Genomic DNA, 20925 nt, shown 5'->3' with positions numbered 1-20925 from the left:
GGAAACACGTATAAAACAAAAACAAATTCAGTTTTTCTGTTACGAAAGAGGGCTATAAGAGTTACAACTAAAAAACCATATTATGAACCAACAAACCAACTGTTTGCTTGTCTGGGTATTTTGAAATTTCAAGATTTGGTTGATTACTTTATGATGCAGATCATGTACAAAGTTAAAAATAATCTTTTGCCTCTACACGTTCAGGAGTTGTTTAAAATGAGGAGTCCAGTTATCATTTTTGAGGAACACTGATATTTGAGAGAAGAAAGATTCACTACTGTTAAAAGTCATTGTATTTCTGTAAAAGGTGTTAGAATATGGAATAATTGTGCTGATAGTATTAAATCATGTGGCTCATTGGTAGGTGTTAAAAGGCTCTATAAAAACAATGCAATTTCTCACTATAATATGTCATGTTAAGCTAATTGTTTTTGTGGTTCTCTTTTCTTTTTTGTTTACTTGCACATCATATATTTGATTGTTCTGTTCAGTTACATTGTTTTCTGATTGTTATCTCGTTTTGGGTGTATTTCACTGTGTATAGTAACTGGTGTACGGGGTGGGCCTTTATAAGCTTTTGCTTCAGCCCATGCCCTTTCGGCTGCACCCAATTTGGGAAATTGTTTGAGTTATTGTTGTATTTTCTTTTGTTTTTTGATTTGTTATGTTAGTAAGTTTATGTTGGTATTTTGTTCATGTTCATTCATTCAAAAACACTATGACAGACACGTGTATTTACTTGTACATTTGTATTGTGGTGTGTAAAGCGAGCAGTATATAATGCTTATCTAACTCATCTGAAATTTTGCAATAGATGAAGATGGTTTTTAAAATATTGATGCATGTTATGCTTCTCCACATGATAACATGAAAAATCTGTGCATACATAAGCAAACTTGCAGTAGTTTAGGGTAAGAAAAGTGTCGATCTCAGTAAAAGACTTAATTTAAAAGGCAAGCATGACCAGGAGCTGTTAAATACAATCATGTCAGCAGTGTTGTGATGGCAGTGTGCCTGCATTATGTTGTGCAAACCCCAGTGTGTCACTCATTGACAGGGCTGTCCAAGCAAGCACGTACAGGCTCCAACGCATAACCCCAACCATGATGACAGATTCCACACAGCTTCAAAGCATTTTGACGGAAAAAATATGTTTGTTTTTTTTCTTTTTTTTGTGGTTTGAGGTGGGGGTGGGGGGTGGATGATAGGGCTTGGCACGATTAAATCTTTGACAGCAAACGTGAGCACTTAACTGTGGTTTTGATGTGCATTAATTATTTATATCAACACAACTGCTTTGTGATGTGGGCGGGATTGTCAGAGCTGCAAGGATGAGCAAAATGGTAATACCGTAATCCAGCACGGCTGAGTCATCGAGATGTGGATTAGGATGCCTAACAAAGAGTGACAAAAAAAAAAAATTCTCATCAGCGAAAAATCCAACAGCAGGAATTGTCCATGTTTCCTCCGTTGTTCCTAACTCGTCTGCCTGTTGTGTCTTACGAGAATAAATAATAAACTGAATGTATCTGGAACTCCTCCAGGCAGCTGGAGGTGCTGTTTACCTGACTTTCCAAACAGTTTTAATCTGGGAGACAGGTATCTTCCTTATGGACTGGAACAAAGAACCCATCATCCCACTCTGGAAAGGAAAGATGTGATCGAAACAATTACGGGACATTACGATGTTCTCTTTGCTGGGAAAGTTGCCTGGAAGGATTACACTGCCAGAGCAGTCTGGTTTCGCATCCTAGCTTCGAGAGTACCACCTGAACGCAAGCACAAATAATGACAGTGATACTTTGCTATATTTGACACTATGCAGATTTTCTCAGTGGGAAGGTTCTGTTGTCTGGAAGAATTAAGTCCTATATAGGCCCTGAGACTCATTGGTATGGGTGCTAACTCCAAATTCTGTAGTGTGAAGTGACTGGAAGTCTGTCCCTGGACAGGACACCAATCTGACACAGGTTACTTCCCCTGTTAAGGCTGGTAACTATTTACAACAGCTGTGTGGACTGAGATGTTGCCAATTGTCTTTTCCAAGGACACAGACAGCAGACATGGGTCCAAATACGTACAAAAGTATTTGTATTTGAAAATGCTTAAATACATTTTTCGGAGTATTTGTATTTGTATTTTCTGATTTTGAATTCAAAGTATTTGTATTTGTATTTCAAATACATCACTGATCCCAAGTATCTCCAAATACTTTTTCAAATACTTTTCAAACTTGGGAATCTCTGTGACACCGTGTTGAATATAGATTGTCATAGTTTGATTATTGCCTGTGATTCTGTGTAGGCTCTCAGTTGTCCAGGTGGTTTCCATAGTAGAGAAGCTTGAATCTTCGACTGGACTGGGTTGCTTGACGCGAGGACGTTTCGCTTCAAATCACAGAAGCTTCCTCAGCTAAAATTCTTGCTCTGATAGTCTGAATTCTGTCTTGACTCTTGTAGAGAAGAATAAACCAGAAGCCAACAAAAGCTGGAGTTTTTAACCTAACCAGACCCCACCTACCGAGAGGCCGACTGCTATAGGCTAGTGACTAAACAATAGCTCTAATTAGCACCTATTGTGCACTCTCCTAATGATGGAAGCATTCTTTGTAAAAAAAAAGAAAACTGTTGTAAAAAAAAAAAAAAACCTCTGTGCTGCGGTCACTGTATTACATTACTGTAATTTCCATATATATATATATATATATATATATATATATATATATATATATATATATATATATATATATATATAACAAAAAACTGTCAAAACAGGGAATAAATACATTGGTGGGCACTGTTCAGCTAATCCAATAACCGATAATTATCTAAGCTAATGTTTTTTTTAGCAGATTAGCTTTTCAGATAAATTTTAAAACCGTCATTGGACCAATTATCTTCCGATAAATTTAGTTCTGATAACTTTTAGACCGCTAACATTTTTTTTTTTTTACATAGCTAGTAACTTGAAAAACATTGATAATCCGTTTTGCTTTTGTCTGCTATGTACTTTGCAGCAATGAGGTACCTAAGAGGAGCTGAGCTACCAAACTGCCACAAAAAACAAAAAAAAAAAAAACAACAACAACAAAAAAACATTATTCCTTAATACCATACAGTGGTCCAGTGATGAGGCAGAGGTCTTGAAATGGGAAGCAGGTTTCACTTATGGTTTTGCTTTATAAATAAAATTATTCCGGATATAATAACTACATTAATGTAAACACTTAAAATGTATGAAGTGGATATATAACACATATCTGTTAATTTTAAAATAATGCACTCATTCTGAAGATTTGAACACAGGTGCCCAAAGGAATTATTGGTAAACTTAGCCTCCGGTCATACGGATTGGTTGACTAATTCATTCTATGTAAAAACTAACACAAGTGAATCAATGTAACGTATGTTGGTGTTTACAAATAAATGTGCTTTTGTAAAATATGTCATTATTTTCATTTTTTTGCATTTGCAAAGCCGAAAAGTCTGTTAAATTGTGATTCAGGCCATGTGATATAACCGGCGTCAAAATGCATAGAACACTGCCATCTACTGGTGACCAGTGTTTGTATCACAGTGTTTGTTGACTGCAGGATTTTAAAATTACAGTATCTGTAGGTTTCCAAAACCTGAGAGACCACACACGTGGAGATAAAAACACATCATAGATCTGACAGGTTTAGTTGTACAGTGTGTGTGGTGTCAGCCACATGGTAAAAACAACACACAAACAGATTTCACACATGAACATTTCCAGGTCAGACACCTCACTTTCTGATTGGCTGCATGTCACATTTAGCTGCTCGCGCCCTTCTGAGCAGATCAGAGCGCTCTGAACACACACCACACGGCAGGAATATCTGATAAGATTATATTTAGTGTCATCATGATTGCTGGGGCGTCCTTTAGAAGGGGAAGATCGGGTCCGATATCGGCCTAATTATCTTGCCATGTGAACCAGGCTTGATGTTATGACGCCACGCAGAGGGACTGATTGAGCAGTTATGACACCGCACCGAGCCGCTAACTGATCGGATGTTATGACACCTCACGGAGCAACTGATTGAGCAGTTATGACACCGCACAGAGCCGCTAACCGATCGGATGTTATGACGCCTCACGGAGCTACTGTTCGATCAGTTATGACACTGCACTAAGCCGCTAACCGATGGGATGTTATGACGCCACACAGAGTGACTGATCGATCAGTTATGACACCGCACCAAGCCCCTAATCAATTGGAGGTTATGACGCCTCACGGAGTGACTGATCAGTTATGACACCGCACTGAGACGCTAACTGATCGGATGTTTTGACGCCTCACAGAGCGACTGATCGATCAGTTATGACACCGCACCGAGTCGCTAACCGATCTGATATTTTGATGCCTCACGGAGCGACTGATCGATCAGTTATGACATCGCACCGAGGTGCTAACTGATCGGATGTTATAATGCCTCACACAGCGACTGATCGATCAAGTAATGACACCGCACCGAACCGCTAACCGATCGGATGTTATGACGCCACACGGAGCAACTGATCGATCAAGTAATGACATCGCACCGAACCGCTAACCGATTGGATGTTATGACGCCACACGGAGCAACTGATCGATCAGTTATGACACCGCACCGAGCCGCTAACCGATCGGATGTTATTACGCCTCACAGTCCGACTGATCGATCAGTTATGACACCGCACCGAGCCGCTAACCGATCGGATGTTATGACGCCTCACGGTCCGACTGATCGATCAGTTATGACACTGCACCGAGCCGCTAACCGATCGGATGTTATGACGCCTCACAGAGCTACTGATCGATCAGTTATGACACCGCACCGAGCCGCTACCCGATCGGATGTTATGACGTCTCACAGAGCTACTGATCGATCAGTTATGACACCACACCGAGCTGCTAACTGATCGGATGTTATGACGCCTCACACAGCGACTGATCGATCAGTTATGATCACCCTGCACCGAGCCGCTAACCGATCGGATGTTATGACACCTCACGGAGTGACTGATCGATCAGTTATGACACTGCACCGAGCCGCTAACCCAGTGATCTCCAAACTATTCCAGAAAGGGCCGAGAGGGTGCATGTTTTCTTTGCAGCCACTGACTCCAGCAGGTGATTTCACTGATGAACTCATCCCACCTGCTCCAAGTGATGTTAATCAGTGAAATCACCTGCTGAAGTCAGTGGCTGCAAAGAAAACCTGCACCCTCTCGGCCCTTTCTGGAATAGTTTGGAGACCACTGCGCTAACCGATCGGATGTTATGACGCCTCACGGAGCGACTGATCAATCAGTTATGACATCGCACCGAGGTGCTAACTGATCGGATGTTATAATGCCTCACACAGCGACTGATCGATCAAGTAATGACACCGCACCGAACCGCTAACCGATCGGATGTTATGACGCCACACGGAGCAACTGATCGATCAAGTAATGACATCGCACCGAACCGCTAACCGATCGGATGTTATGACGCCACACGGAGCAACTGATCGATCAGTTATGACACCGCACCGAGCCGCTAACCGATCGGATGTTATGACGCTTCACAGAGCCACTGATCGATCAGTTATGATACCGCACCGAGCCATTAACCGATTGGATGTTATTACGCCTCACAGTCCGACTGATCGATCAGTTATGACACCGCACTGAGCCGCTAACCGATCAGATGTTATGACGCCTCACGGAGCGACTGATCGATCAAGTAATGACATCGCACCGAACCGCTAACCGATCAGATGTTATGACGCCTCACAGAGCTACTGATTGATCAGTTATGACACCGCACCGAGCCGCTACCTGATTGGATGTTATGACACCTCACGGAGCGACTGATCGATCAGTTATGATCACCCTGCACCGAGCCGCTAACCGATCGGATGTTATGACGCCTCACACAGCGACTGATCAATCAGTTATGACACCGCACCGAGCCGCTAACCAATCGGATGTTATGATGCCTCACACAGCGACTGATCGATCAGTTATGACACTGCACCGAGCTGCTAACCGATCGGATGTTATGACGCCACACGGAGCAACTGATCGATCAAGTAATGACATCGCACCGAACCGCTAACCGATCGGATGTTATGACGCCACACGGAGCAACTGATCGATCAGTTATGACACCGCACCGAGCCGCTAACCGATTGGATGTTATTACGCCTCACAGTCCGACTGATCGATCAGTTATGACACCGCACCGAGCCATTAACCGATTGGATGTTATTACGCCTCACAGTCCGACTGATCGATCAGTTATGACACCGCACTGAGCCGCTAACCGATCAGATGTTATGACGCCTCACGGAGCGACTGATCGATCAGTTATGACACCGCACCGAGCCGCTAACCGATCGGATGTTATGACGCCTCACGGTCCGACTGATCGATCAGTTATGACACTGCACCGAGCCGCTAACCGATCGGATGTTATGACGCCTCACAGAGCTACTGATTGATCAGTTATGACACGGCACCGAGCCGCTACCTGATTGGATGTTATGACACCTCACGGAGCGACTGATCGATCAGTTATGATCACCCTGCACCGAGCCGCTAACCGATCGGATGTTATGACGCCTCACACAGCGACTGATCAATCAGTTATGACACCGCACCGAGCCGCTAACCAATCGGATGTTATGACGCCTCACACAGCGACTGATCGATCAGTTATGATCACCCTGCACCGAGCTGCTAACCGATCGGATGTTATGACGCCTCACGGAGTGACTGATCGATCAGTTATGACACTGCACCGAGCCGCTAACCCAGTGATCTCCAAACTATTCCAGAAAAAGCTGAGAGGGTGCATGTTTTCTTTGCAGCCACTGACTCCAGCAGGTGATTTCACTGATGAACTCATCCCACCTGCTCCAAGTGATGTTAATCAGTGAAATCACCTGCTGAAGTCAGTGGCTGCAAAGAAAACCTGCACCCTCTCGGCCCTTTCTGGAATAGTTTGGAGACCACTGCGCTAACCGATCGGCTGTTATGACGCCTCACGGAGTGACTGATCGATCAGTTATGACATGCACCGAGCCGCTAACCGATCGGATGTTATGAATGATCAGTTGACAATCATTTGAATCATCTACCTGTTGCCACATGTACATAAGGGCTGGATTATTCCTGTTGTTGTTCCTATTGTTCCTACACTCATATTGTTATATTTAGTAAAAAATAATAAGCACTCGCAGGAGCTGCTGCTGCCACTGACACTGTGTTCTAGTATCGTCGGAAATTACACAACGTTTTTATTGTTTCAAATTTAGCAGTTGCTTGTGGCAAAATAATTAATTGTATCCACACAAAAGATTAATTCTTCCCTATATAAGGTGCCTCAGTCCATTGAAGCTGACACCCACCCAGATAAAAAAAAAAATCCAAGCAAGCAGGCTGAGTTTGCCCTGTAATTTCCAATGGTACATGAACGCAGCAGCAGCGCTCACAAATTGGCTCTGTGTTCTCAGTGTGCAGGACTATTTTGTGTCCCTAGGGTGAATAAAAAGTCTGTGGGTCACAAACCGTTCTGTTATCGTGCTCCTGTTCTGTGGAATGATCTCCCTGTATCAGTAAAACAGTCAGATTCTGTAGAGACTAAAATAACATTAGCCTCCTCTGTACCAGGCTAAAAATTCTAGTCTGCTAATGTGAAACCTTAACTAACTAAATGCTTTGTGCAATGACTAATGTCAAAAAATTAGTCAACTAAGTGAGTTTATTTGACTTAACAAGATTAGACTACTTTATGAAACCGGGCCTAGGAAACCAGGCCTTTTTTGCTGTGAGACAAGAGTGCTTACCACTGAGTCACCATGCTGAATATGACTGGATATTGTGGCTTGGCTGACACAGCCGTGAATATGAAAACACTTGATGATTTATGAGATGAATGAGCACATGAATGAAGCTTTTTATGCAGCTGATACATAATGAACCAGGAGATTTCAATGCGCTGCATGAACTGAAGGCAAAGCTGAACTTGATAAGTCACTGCAAGCCATACTGTTCTCTGGAAGAGCAGATTTTATTTAAAAAAATAAAAAACAAATAGGTGAATCAGCTTAAGAGCAAGTGTTTACTGCAGTGGCAGGGATGGGAAGATGGGGGGGGGGGAGTCACATGCTCCTCGAGATACTGACCACTGTTGTGATAAAACCTGGAAAAGGTTGTGCAGAAACAAAGACTGACTGATAAATGCTGCTGCATGCAGAATTAGAAGATTTCCAGTATTGAAAAGAAAAAAAAAATGTTTTCAAAATGTTGGCTAGAGAGCCAGTATTTAGGTTCCCAGAATGCAAGATAAAGATTATATATTTTTATAATGTTTCCAGATAGGGGAAAAGCCCCTGCATCACCTGAGTAGAGGCATGACTTTGGACACCTGATTAAGTCACAACCCCATCCCACCCCCATTCAACCAACTCTAGATCCGCCCCATGCACTGACTAGATTAGATTAGATGATTAGATGAGATTTATTGTCATTGTCATTACATGAGTGCAACAACAACGAAATTACGTTTACACTCCAATTATCTCAGACAAGATACAGCAATTAATCCACAATTATTACTTGTTTACCGTAATAATGGCACACATCAGAATTAAAGACAACACATATACATTTGACATTGTTTATGTGCACTAAACTTGAAGCAGTCCGTCATCTGAATTGAGGCAAGTGGGCGAAGGCTGCAGCAGGACGGGCCCGAACCGCCCAGCTTGGGGTGTTGGAGGGGAAGAAAAAAGTGCTGCCTCCAGGGTGGCAGGGAGGAAGCCAGGGTGAGCGGAGTGGAAAGACATGGGGGAGGGGGTAATAGGGAATTTAGGGACTAGACGTCATAGTTATTTTTTTACTTTCTAATGTTGATGATTAACAGTAAGAACTGTATTGTTACAATGGCAATAATCCATTTTCATTAAGTAACGTTCACTCCAAAGCAAACAGCTCAATGAACGTGCAGTAAATAATGCAATTATTCTCTCATTTAGGCATAGCCGGAAACCCAGTGCTCTTCAATGAGAATGGAGACGCCCCAGGACGCTACGAGATCTACCAGTACCAGATCCGAAATCGAACAACTGAATACAAAATCATCGGTCATTGGACAGACCAGCTCCATCTCAATGTAAATTTCACAGCATACCCACACATTTCCCATCAGCCTGTACGGGTTTCTGCACTTGTTTTCTCCAGTTTTGCAGATGTGTGTTTTCGCTGTAGCTCCTCCCAAACAATTTGATAGCACTTAGTGCCATCTTCAAAGGTGTAAATATCCCGAGGCCACTTTAAATGATTAACAGGATGGCGTGTGATGAAAAGAAAGCCATAAAAGCTTAAGGACAGACATATTTAATATCTTCTCTGCAGAAAGCATTGTTGACTTCTAAAACAATACTGTGGGTGTGTGTGTGCGTGTGTGTGTGTGTGTGTGGGGGGGGGGGGGGGGGGGGTAATGAAGTTATGACGTTATAACAGTATTATTATATGAAGGATCCAAATAAATTATTGTTTGACAAAATGAAGAGGGGGGGCCTTGGGCAGGCAAACCGAAACACAGCTGAATCTATGAGGCAGCTTTGTGTTGTTCTGTCTTGTGCGTGGGTGTTCTGCTCATGCTGTGAACACGCTGTGGAACGTGTCAGTCTGAAGACAGTAGTATTTAATTAATGTTCTTTGAGTTCTTAATTAAATGCATGTTTCAAGACACATTTACTGTCTTTGAGTTGAACAACCACAGTGGAATCAAACTGGTTACATTAAAGAGAGGAGACCTCTTTGAAATGATTGTCATAAAGGGGGGAACTGTGAAAAGAGAGTCGTAATCCCTCTGATGTTTGACAGCCTGGTTGAGCTTTTTCAACACAATTATTTATTGTAGCAAAAAACAAAACAAAAAAGAACCTCTTGTGTCAGTTCCCTGCAGAGTCAAGAGTAGATTGGTTCTTTCCTTTCACATCTTGCCTTTCAGGTATTTAGACCTCCCCGTGGAAAATGGACTTGAATCTGAAAGGAAAGCTTGATTTGAAGTTTGTTTTGCCCTTTCCTACCCACCATCCAAATAAAGTGGTCAGGTAGAGCATACAGATTGGTTCTTCAGCTAAGGTCAACGCTTCAAAATGGCATGTAGCGTCATTCTAAATTGTCCTTGACCTCCAGGGCAGTTGGACAACTTTTGGGATCACGAAGCCATTTCCATGTGTAGTTGAGACCGTTTTATAGGATGCACAGGGCTGCATCTCTCTTTGGTGCTTGTCTTTTCCTGGTCATTCACATCCTTCTCTGCTTTTGCCCCCCCATCCCCCTTCCCAGGTGCATTCAATGCAGTGGCCAGGCGGTGTCCGTCAGATCCCTTCCTCAATCTGCAGCCACCCCTGTCAGCCTGGAGAACGTAAGAAGATTGTGAAGGGAATCCCCTGCTGTTGGCATTGTGAGCGTTGCGATGGCTATCAGTACCAGGCAGACACCTTCACATGTAAGATGTGTCGCTTTGATTTACGGCCCAACGAGAACCACACGGGCTGCGTACCAATCCCCATTGTTAAACTGGAGTGGAGCTCACCATGGGCAGTCATCCCTGTCCTGATCGCAGTTGCTGGCATCATGGCCACATTGTTTGTGGTAGCCACGTTCATCCGCTACAATGACACTCCAATTGTCAAAGCATCAGGCCGAGAGCTGAGTTACGTTTTGCTGACAGGCATCTTCCTCTGTTACGCAATAACGTTCCTCATGATTTCCACCCCTGATGTCGGCATATGCTCCCTCCGCAGGATCTTCTTGGGTTTGGGTATGAGCATCAGTTATGCCGCATTGCTCACTAAAACCAATCGTATTTACCGCATCTTCGAGCAAGGCACCATGTCAGTGAGTGCACCCAAGTTCATTTCTCCAGCTTCCCAGCTTGTCATCACCTTCACCCTGGCTTCAGTGCAGCTGCTTGGTGTGTGCATCTGGTTTGGTGTGGATCCCTCCAAGGCCATCATTGACTATGAGGATCAGAGAACATCAAACCCTGTGCTGTCTCGGGGTGTGCTGAAGTGTGACATTTCTGACCTGTCTCTGATCTGCCTGCTGGGCTACAGCATGCTGCTCATGGTCACCTGTACAGTCTATGCCATTAAAACAAGAGGGGTGCCGGAGACCTTCAATGAAGCCAAACCCATTGGCTTCACCATGTACACCACCTGCATCATCTGGTTAGCATTCATTCCAATCTTTTTTGGGACTTCGCAGTCAACAGAAAAGGTAAGCTACAAACTGTCTTGCTATAATGATTGTATGTATGTATATGGCAACTCCCCCACCACACACACACACAAAACCGCTACCACATACACACACCCTACCCTACAGACAGATTTTGCCTTAAAATGTTCTACACATTATTTCTTTCATAACAACCTTTATTTTTGTGGATATGTTTCTTGTCTCTGTTGGTTTGTAAATAATTATGGGCCACTGTTTTCATTATTGTAACATTTGACAACTTTTCTAAAGCAGCAGCTCCACACTGTTTAATTACACCAGGATGGTTGATAACCACATGGCGTATTACAGTGTGTATGGAGTAACTGCATTGTGATCATGCATGTTGTTGAGATCCACAATACAACAGTTTGAGCATGTCTTAAAATCATGCGATGCGTTCTGCTTTGTGTTTATCATATTACATAATAATGGATTTCGCTCAGTGTTATGTTCATGTTATGACAGGCAGGAGAGCCCACAAACAAGAATTGATGACATTCAAAGTTGTCAGTTGTCTAGGATGAACACTCTTCGTGGGCCTATGATTTTTTATTGCTTTTTTGTTTGGACAAATTAGTCCCTATGACCACTGCACTTGATAATTGACGGGATGCTTACTTCCATCATCTCTGTCAAGCACATTGGACATTTTTTTGTTGTGCTTTGTTTATTTGAGTTTTTCGTTGTTAGTAGTACAGCAAAACTTGCATATAATGGATTCAGGTGGCCCAGCGAATTTTGTCCGTCATAATCGAAATCCATCATATGTATAAAACGGACAAAATCCGTTATATGTATAAGATGGACAAAATCCATTGTACGTATAAATCTGACAAAATCCATTATATGTATGTAACGGATTAGTTACAGTCAGGAGGTGCAGAACAACCTAAGGGGAATCCTGAATCAGGACCTGCCTCATTTAATGATTGGGTCAAAACTTCATCTGAAGAAAAAAAACAAAAACACCTGCCTTAAATAAGCACCGGAAATTATGTGCATTAAAAAGATTACATTTGGATGAGTCACTCTTTTTTTCTAAGTCCGCTGCAGAGTGGTAGCTTAAAATCCTAAAGCCTGATTGATGTTTCTGCAACTCTGTAATTCCATGGCCATGCAATGAAGTCGACATGCAAGTTAATCTTTTCAAGCTTTATTGCATCTTTATGCAATTTGCCGCAGGAACGGTGGCTTTTTCTGGATTAATTTGTCCCTCAATGAGCTTCTTTATACAATCATCAACCTCCAAACCAAAGGTAAGGTGTACAATTTTCTCAATGAATTGTGGGTCATTTGAGCATCTTTTTCTGACTTTGTGTTGTGAAGTTGGTCTTATTTGCTGACTTTTGTGCCAAACATATTTGATCCATGATTGCGATGAAATCAGTATGCGCATTGCAAAAACTTTTAGAATATGATGGGAGAGGAAGGAGTGAAACCGTAAGGAGACAAATCACAGCCCTTTGCGGTCTTTGATTTAGCAGGTGTGCTGGTTCCCAGCCCTGCAGAGGGACTCTGATCTAAAGCTCTTTGGTTCGCCACACCTATAGGGATATGTGTGAAATTTCACACCATATCAGTGCAAGCAACAAGCATTATGTTACGGCCCCTGACCCCTGAACATCCAACATCACTCGCTGGATACTTAGAAAATGTGGTGACATTCGCACTGTTAGCATTGAGCTGGATGTGAAATTTGTCTAAGTGCCCCCACGAGTGTGTCATTGCAAAGCAACACACATGTGGTGTTTGGGTGGGGAGACACTTGCATGAAATGCTGATATATATGTACAGATGGGGACTGGCCAGCCACGTCTGAGCGCACGCAGCACGGCAAGGCACCTCCCAGCTGATCGCCGCCCAGAGACTCTCTGACAGCTGGGAATGATGGCTCAGTGCACACAAAGTGTCACATTAAAAACACAGAGACCACCGCCAGAAGAGGTATATTAATAAGTACTATAATAACTACATACACAATTACATAAGAAATACTAATAAAAAAAAAATCACATAACACAGAAACAAAGAGTGACACGTTGGTCTGTGCACTGAACTGACAGGGGGTGTGGCCGCCGACAGCAGCGGCTGTTGAGATCTCTGTTTCTGGACGTCACAGCTGGGGAACATGCACCATGTTTTGAAGGACATGACCTAACAACTGTCCATTGTGACATGCATGTGTCTGCTTACTGTCCTCATGTGGAAATACATAAAACATACAGTATATGGCTTTTGCGACAGGCTGCAGAGAGTGAGCACACAGCACCCACATTGATAGGCTGTCCCAGGTGAAACAGTCTGTCAGATCATGTGAACACGCCACAGGCGATCTGAATGTCACATCAGCTATGTGAGCTTTGTTCCACATGACTATGTGTCTGTCCTGCGGTGCGCCGCCCACAGGAGAGACGTGTCGGGCCAGACACGTGCGCGGGGCCGACTGGACATGCCGGGCCAGCAGATGTGTACATGATAAAAGCGCATTGCTTCATTCATGTCATTTCATAACTGTACGTCTGTGACCATGGGTCAGCTACAGAGGAGCATACTTGTTTTTTTTTTATTTTTATTTTATGGTGTATGTTGTTTTTTGGGGGGTTTTTTCTCCACAGCAGAGGCACAATGTGGTGCAACATGTTCCAGTTGTTTTTATTTTGTTAGTTTTTTTTCTCCACATTAGCAGTGCCATGTGGTGCAAGATGTTCCAGCTGCTCGCACTGTGTTCTTACAAGTGCACAAGCATGCATGAAAACATCGCTGGTGTATCGTGCACGCCTGTCTGACCATTCATCCCTCACGACAGCAGGTTAGTCCATGAGCCAGTCATCAATTTTGACCTAATCGGAACCACTTAAGGTGACTAAACTCTAACCTCACTGCGGTATTGTATCACTTCCTGTTCCGGAGCACAGCGGTGTTTTGCTGTATCTGTTAGCTGTTTAATCTGCGCAGTTAGATTGATCTAGTTAACTAGATAGCGATTTGTTTCACAGTGTAATCTTCACGTGCTTTAACTAAAGCACTCCCTCTGCTGAATCACCTCTAAATTATTTACACATTATTCACTTTGCGTGTTTTTAGGAATCCGCTAGCTTAGTGCAGCTACTAGCGCTTAGCTGGTTTAGCATGGCAGCTTCTCCTGTCTCTCCCGCACTTTTCTGCTCTGGGTGTGAAATGTTTAGTTATTGCTCGGCCTACTTTAGCAGTAATGGTACTTGTAATAAGTGTAGCTTATTCGTAGCTTTGGAGGCCAGGCTGGGCGAATTGGAGACTCGGCTCCGCACCTTGGAAAATCCTACAACTAGCCAGGCCCCTGTAGTCAGTGCAGACCAAGGTAGCTTAGCCGCCGTTAGTTCCCTCCCAGCAGATCCCGAGCAGCCGGGAAAGCAGGCCGACTGGGTGACTGTGAGGAGGAAGCGTAGTCCTAAACAGAAGCCCCGTGTACACCGCCAACCCGTTCACATCTCTAACTGTTTTTCCCCACTCGGTGACACACCCGCTGAGGATCAAACTCTGGTTATTGGCGACTCTGTTTTGAGAACTGTGAAGTTAGCGACACCAGCAACCATAGTCAGTTGTCTTCCAGGGGCCAGAGCAGGCGACATTGAAGGAAATTTGAAACTGCTGGCTAAGGCTAAGCGTAAATTTGGTAAGATTGTAATTCACGTCGGCAGTAATGACACCCAGTTACGCCAATCGGAGGTCACTAAAATTAATATTGAATCGGTGTGTAACTTTGCAAAAACAATGTCGGACTCTGTAGTTTTCTCTGGGCCCCTCCCCAATCGGACTGGGAGTGACATGTTTAGCCGCATGTTCTCCCTGAATTGCTGGCTGTCTGAGTGGTGTCCAAAAAATCAGGTGGGCTTCATAGATAATTGGCAAAGCTTCTGGGGAAAACCTGGTCTTGTTAGGAGAGATGGTATCCATCCCACTTTGGATGGAGCAGCTCTCATTTCTAGAAATCTGGCCAATTTTCTTAAATCCTCCAAACCGTGACTATCCAGGGTTGGGACCAGGAAGCAGAGTTGTAGTCTTACACACCTCTCTGCAGCTTCTCTCCCCCTGCCATCCCCTCATTACCCCATCCCCGTAGAGACGGTGCCTGCTCCCAGACCACCAATAACCAGTAAAAATCTATTTAAGCATAAAAATTCAAAAAGAAAAAATAATATAGCACCTTCAACTGCACCACAGACTAAAACAGTTAAATGTGGTCTATTAAACATTAGATCTCTCTCTTCTAAGTCTCTGTTAGTAAATGATATAATAATGGATCAATATATTGATTTATTCTGCCTTACAGAAACCTGCTTACAGCAGGATGAATATGTTAATTTAAATGAGTCAACACCCCCGAGTCACACTAACTGCCAGAATGCTCGTAGCACAGGCCGAGGCGGAGGATTAGCAGCAATCTTCCACTCCAGCTTATTAATTAATCAAAAACCCAGACAGAGCTTTAATTCATTTGACAGCTTGTCTCTTAGTCTTGTCCATCCAAATTGGAAGTCCCAAAAACCAGTTTTATTTGTTGTTATCTATCATCCTCCTGGTTGTTACTGTGAGTTTCTCTGTGAATTTTCGGACCTTTTGTCTGACTTAGTGCTTAGCTCAGATAAGATAATTATAGTGGGCGATTTTAACATCCACATAGATGCTGAGAATGACAGCCTCAACATTGCATTTAATCTATTGTTAGACTCGATTGGCTTTGCTCAAAATGTAAATGAGTCCACCCACCACTTTAATCATACCTTAGATCTTGTTCTGACTTATGGTATGGAAATTGAAGACTTAACAGTATTCCCTGAAACCCCCTTCTGTCTGATCATTTCTTAATAACATTTACATTTACTCTGATGGACTACCCAGTAGTGGGGAATAAGTTTCATTACAGTAGAAGTCTTTCAGAAAGCACTGTAACTAGGTTTAAGGATATGATTCCTTCATTATGTTCTCCAATGCCATATACCAACACAGGGCAGAGTAGCTACCTAAACTCTGTGAGTGAGATAGATTATCTCGTCCTCTGAAAAAGAGAGCCTTAAATCAGAATTGCCTGACTCCGTGGTATAACTCACAAACTCGCAGCTTAAAGCAGATAACCTGTAAGTTGCAGAGGAAATGGCGCCTCACTAATTTAGAAGATCTTCACTTAGCCTGGAAAAAGAGTCTGTTGCTCTATAAAAAAGCCCTCTGTAAAGCTAGGACATCTTACTACTCATCACTAATTGAAGAAAATAAGAACAACCCCAGGTTTCTTTTCAGCACTGTAGCCAGGCTGACAAAGAGTCAGAGCTCTATTAAGCCGAGTATTCCTTTAACTTTAACTAGTAATGACTTCATGAGTTTCTTTGCTAATAAAATTTTAACTATTAGAGAAAAAATTACTCATAACCATTCCAAAGACATATCGTTCTCTTTGGCTGCTTTCAGTGATGCCGGCCAATCTCCAACCTTCCTTTTCTCTCAAACATTCTTGAAAGGGTAGTTGTAAAACAGCTAACTGATCATCTGCAGAGGAATCGTCTATTTGAAGAGTTTCAGTCAGGTTTTAGAATTCATCATAGTACAGAAACAGCATTAGTGAAGGTTACCAATGATCTTCTTATGGCCTCAGACAGTGGACTCATCTCTGTGCTTGTTCTGTTAGACCTCAGTGCTGCTTTTGATACTGTTGACCATAAAATTTTATTACAGAGATTAGAGCATGCCATAGGTATTAAAGGCACTGCGCTGCGGTGGTTTGAATCATATTTATCTAATAGATTATAATTTGTTAATGTAAATGGGGAATCTTCTTCACAGACTAAGGTTAATTATGGAGTTCCACAAGGTTCTGTACTAGGACCAATTTTATTCACTTTATACATGCTTCCCTTAGGCAGTATTATTAGACAGCATTGCTTAAATTTTCATTGTTACGCAGATGATACTCAGCTTTATCTATCCATGAAGCCAGAGGACACACACCAATTAGCTAAACTGCAGGATTGTCTTACAGACATAAAGACATGGACGACCTCTAATTTCCTGCTTTTAAACTCAGATAAAACTGAAGTTATTGTACTTGGCCCCACAAAGCTTAGAAACATGGTGTCTAACCAGATCCTTGCTCTGGATGGCATTACCCTGACCTCTAGTAATACTGTGAGAAATCTTGGAGTCATTTTTGATCAGGATATGTCATTCAAAGCGCATATTAAACAAATATGTAGGACTGCTTTTTTGCATTTACGCCATATCTCTAAAATCAGAAAGGTCTTGTCTCAGAGTGATGCTGAAAAACTAATTCATGCATTTATTTCCTCTAGGCTGGACTATTGTAATTCATTATTATCAGGTTGTCCTAAAAGTTCCCTGAAAAGCCTTCAGTTAATTCAAAATGCTGCAGCTAGAGTAATGACGGGGACTAGAAGGAGAGAGCATATCTCACCCATATTGGCCTCTCTTCATTGGCTTCCTGTTAATTCTAGAATAGAATTTAAAATTCTTCTTCTTACTTATAAGGTTTTGAATAATCAGGTCCCATCTTATCTTAGGGACCTCGTAGTACCATATCACCCCAATAGAGCGCTTTGCTCTCAGACTGCAGGTTTACTTGTAGTTCCTAGGGTTTGTAAGAGTAGAATGGGAGGCAGAGCCTTCAGCTTTCAGGCTCCTCTCCTCTGGAACCAGCTCCCAATTCAGATCAGGGAGACAGACACCCTCTCTACTTTTAAGATTAGGCTTAAAACTTTCCTTTTTGCTAAAGCTTATAGTTAGGGCTGGATCAGGTGACCCTGAACCATCCCTTAGTTATGCTGCTATAGACTTAGACTGCTGGGGGGTTCCCATGATGCACTGAGTGTTTCTTTCTCTTTTTGCTCTGTATGCACCACTCTGCATTTAATCATTAGTGATTGATCTCTGCTCCCCTCCACAGCATGTCTTTTTCCTGGTTCTCTCCCTCAGCCCCAACCAGTCCCAGCAGAAGACTGCCCCTCCCTGAGCCTGGTTCTGCTGGAGGTTTCTTCCTGTTAAAAGGGAGTTTTTCCTTCCCACTGTTGCCAAGTGCTTGCTCACAGGGGGTCGTTTTGACCGTTGGGGTTTTTCTGTAATTATTGTATGGCTTTGCCTTGCAATATGAAGTGCCTTGGGGCAACTGTTTGTTGTGATTTGGCGCTATAGAAATGAAATTGATTTGATTTAAGTGACACTTAGAATCCAGCCTCAGTGTACCATGGCCTACACAAAAATGTATGATAGCCATCCCAGGGTGGTAGCTGTAGCCAGGTTGTTGTCAATGAATAATTACATAGAGGTCAAAATTTTAAAATGCTCCAATCACATTGAAAACTATATCACATTATTTGTCTGATCATAACAATTCCAAAAAAGTATACTTTGTACTATCTATGATGGAATGTTCTGAGGTTATGGGGAAAAACAGCAAAAATGTTGACAAAGGTCAATTTCAGTTTGTACAGGGGTCAAAAGTTAAAGTTGCTAAAATTCAGTAAAGAAAACTATGCAAATTATTGTTTAGGTTAATAGGGTTCTAATAAGGAATAGTTTGCACCATCTGTCATGCTTAGTTGTCATGTTACAGGGTAATATATGTGACATGTCATAGAATCCAATAGATGTTGACCTTGTTTGACCTTTACCTTGGAGACCAAACATTCAACACAGTCAAAACTATTCCATGTATTAATCCTTTTATTTCAACCAATAATTTGCATCATTCTGTACTGAAATTGGAGCAACTTTAACTTTTCACCCCTGTACAAACTGAAACTGACCTTTGTCACAATTTTTGCTGTTTTTACCCCATAACTCCAAAACATTCCATCACAGATAGTCCAAACTATACCTTTTTGGAATCGTTATGACCAGACAAGTAATATGATATACTTTTCAACATGATTGGAGCATTTTTAAAGTTTGACCTCTGTGTAATTCTTCACTGACCCCTACCTGGCTACAGCTACCACCCTGAGATTGCTATCATACATTTTTGTGTAGGCCATGATACAATGAGGATTCTAAGTGCTGTTTAGTCATCTTAAGTGGTACCAAAAACCTGCTTGGCCCATGGACTAGGTGGAATGTTTTGTGATACCCCATTTCTTATTTGGTTTGCGGATTTTCTTCCGGTTTCTGCGTCTTTTGTGTTATGTGTGAAGGGGCTTTTAATAATCACCAGCCTTGAATTAAAAAAATAAACAGTCAGGCTTTTAAATAAAAAAAAGATACCCACTTTCCACGAATATGCCAGTGTCAGTGCTAAACCTCATTTCGTACCTCTGTTTCTGGGCATGTACAGACTGCTCTGTCTGGTACATGTGAGGGGATTTAACAGGGATGCGTTGCAATTGGACAGGACATTTTGACCAATGTGAGCAAAAATCCTATGTAAAACCCCTTATATACAGTGTTTATTATATAGAAAACCATACAAAGCATTGCGGCTTTTGCTTTTGTCCGGTGAGTGTGAATATTCGGTTCATACAATGACGGTTTAGGCAAATTTTACTGTATAGCCAAAGCAGATGGTCACCCCCGTGAGTATGGTCTGCTTGATTTTTCTTCTCACAATCAAAAAATGCCCAAGGGAGTGGGAAGCACACTGCTGCCTTTGTAGCATAGGGTACACCTTACACTTTTGAAGCACCTTGAGGCAACTGATATGGTGATTTAACACCATTTAAATTATGATTTGAATTTAATTTATACAGACAGAACAACACAATCACCTATGCCAAAATACACAAGACATGCATAAATAATTTATGTGAGGTAGAAATGGATGATTTTGCTACTGAAACTCCAAGTAAGAGTGGCTGAAAGAAATTTATAAAAAGCTGCACAGCTTTAAACGACCTGACTTCTAAGGTGCACACTTAAAGATGACGATTCCCACAAAGCCTCAGAGTGACCAGAGAGAGGATTTAAAAAAAATGGAACTGCCATTGAGTTCCATTCCCATGGTTTGAAGAATCTGAACACACAACAGACATAATTCCATCATTTTGGCAGTGCATAAAAGATAATCTATTCATATGTCTGCATACACACTTTTCTCCAAACAAAGAACACCTATTCTGTACTCAGTGTATTTCCATATTTGTTATTATTCACATAAACACCCAGTAACATCTTGCACCTAGAATGTTATTTTCTGTCTCATGTTTGTGTGTACATGTGCTTATCATGTGCACACAAACTAATCAAACAAGGGAAACAAATACATCTTGTATGTGCATGGTCATATTTCAAGTGTTTAATGAAATGTAGCCTTGCCTCTTGTTCTTATTTCGACTGCTTCCATTAGGGGTCACCACAGCACATCATCCATCTCCATCTCACCCTGCCCTCTGTGTCTTCCTCTCTCACAATTGCCACTTGCATGTCCTCCCTCACTCCATCCTTAAACCTCCTCTTTGGCCTCCTACTCCTGCCTGATCACTCCATCCTCAGCATCCTTCTCCCTATATATACTGTGTCCATCCTCTTTACATGTTCAAACCATCTCTATCTCTCCTCTCTGAGTTTGCATGCATGCTAACATGTAACAAAAAAGGGATGTTGTGCTGGATAATTGTTTTAAACATCCTACCAATTTGAAAACTCAGACATAACTACA

General features: G+C 42.3%; 1 protein-coding gene across 2 annotated transcripts in view; it reads left to right on the top strand.

The window, feature by feature from the left end:
* LOC117506091 (metabotropic glutamate receptor 4-like) overlaps nucleotides 1-20925 on the top strand; it is a 771651-nt gene that overhangs the window by 698468 nt on the left and 52258 nt on the right. For both annotated transcript variants that reach the window (XM_034165608.1, XM_034165614.1), the window contains 2 exons: nucleotides 9032-9168; nucleotides 10353-11288. In XM_034165608.1, the coding sequence (XP_034021499.1) occupies nucleotides 9032-9168; nucleotides 10353-11288 (1073 nt within the window). The remainder of the gene's footprint in view (nucleotides 1-9031; nucleotides 9169-10352; nucleotides 11289-20925) is intronic.

The sequence above is a fragment of the Thalassophryne amazonica genome, chromosome 3, assembly GCF_902500255.1.
Source record: "Thalassophryne amazonica chromosome 3, fThaAma1.1, whole genome shotgun sequence".
Taxonomy (NCBI): Eukaryota; Metazoa; Chordata; class Actinopteri; order Batrachoidiformes; family Batrachoididae; genus Thalassophryne; species Thalassophryne amazonica.
This window is presented reverse-complemented; position numbering and strand designations above follow the sequence as displayed.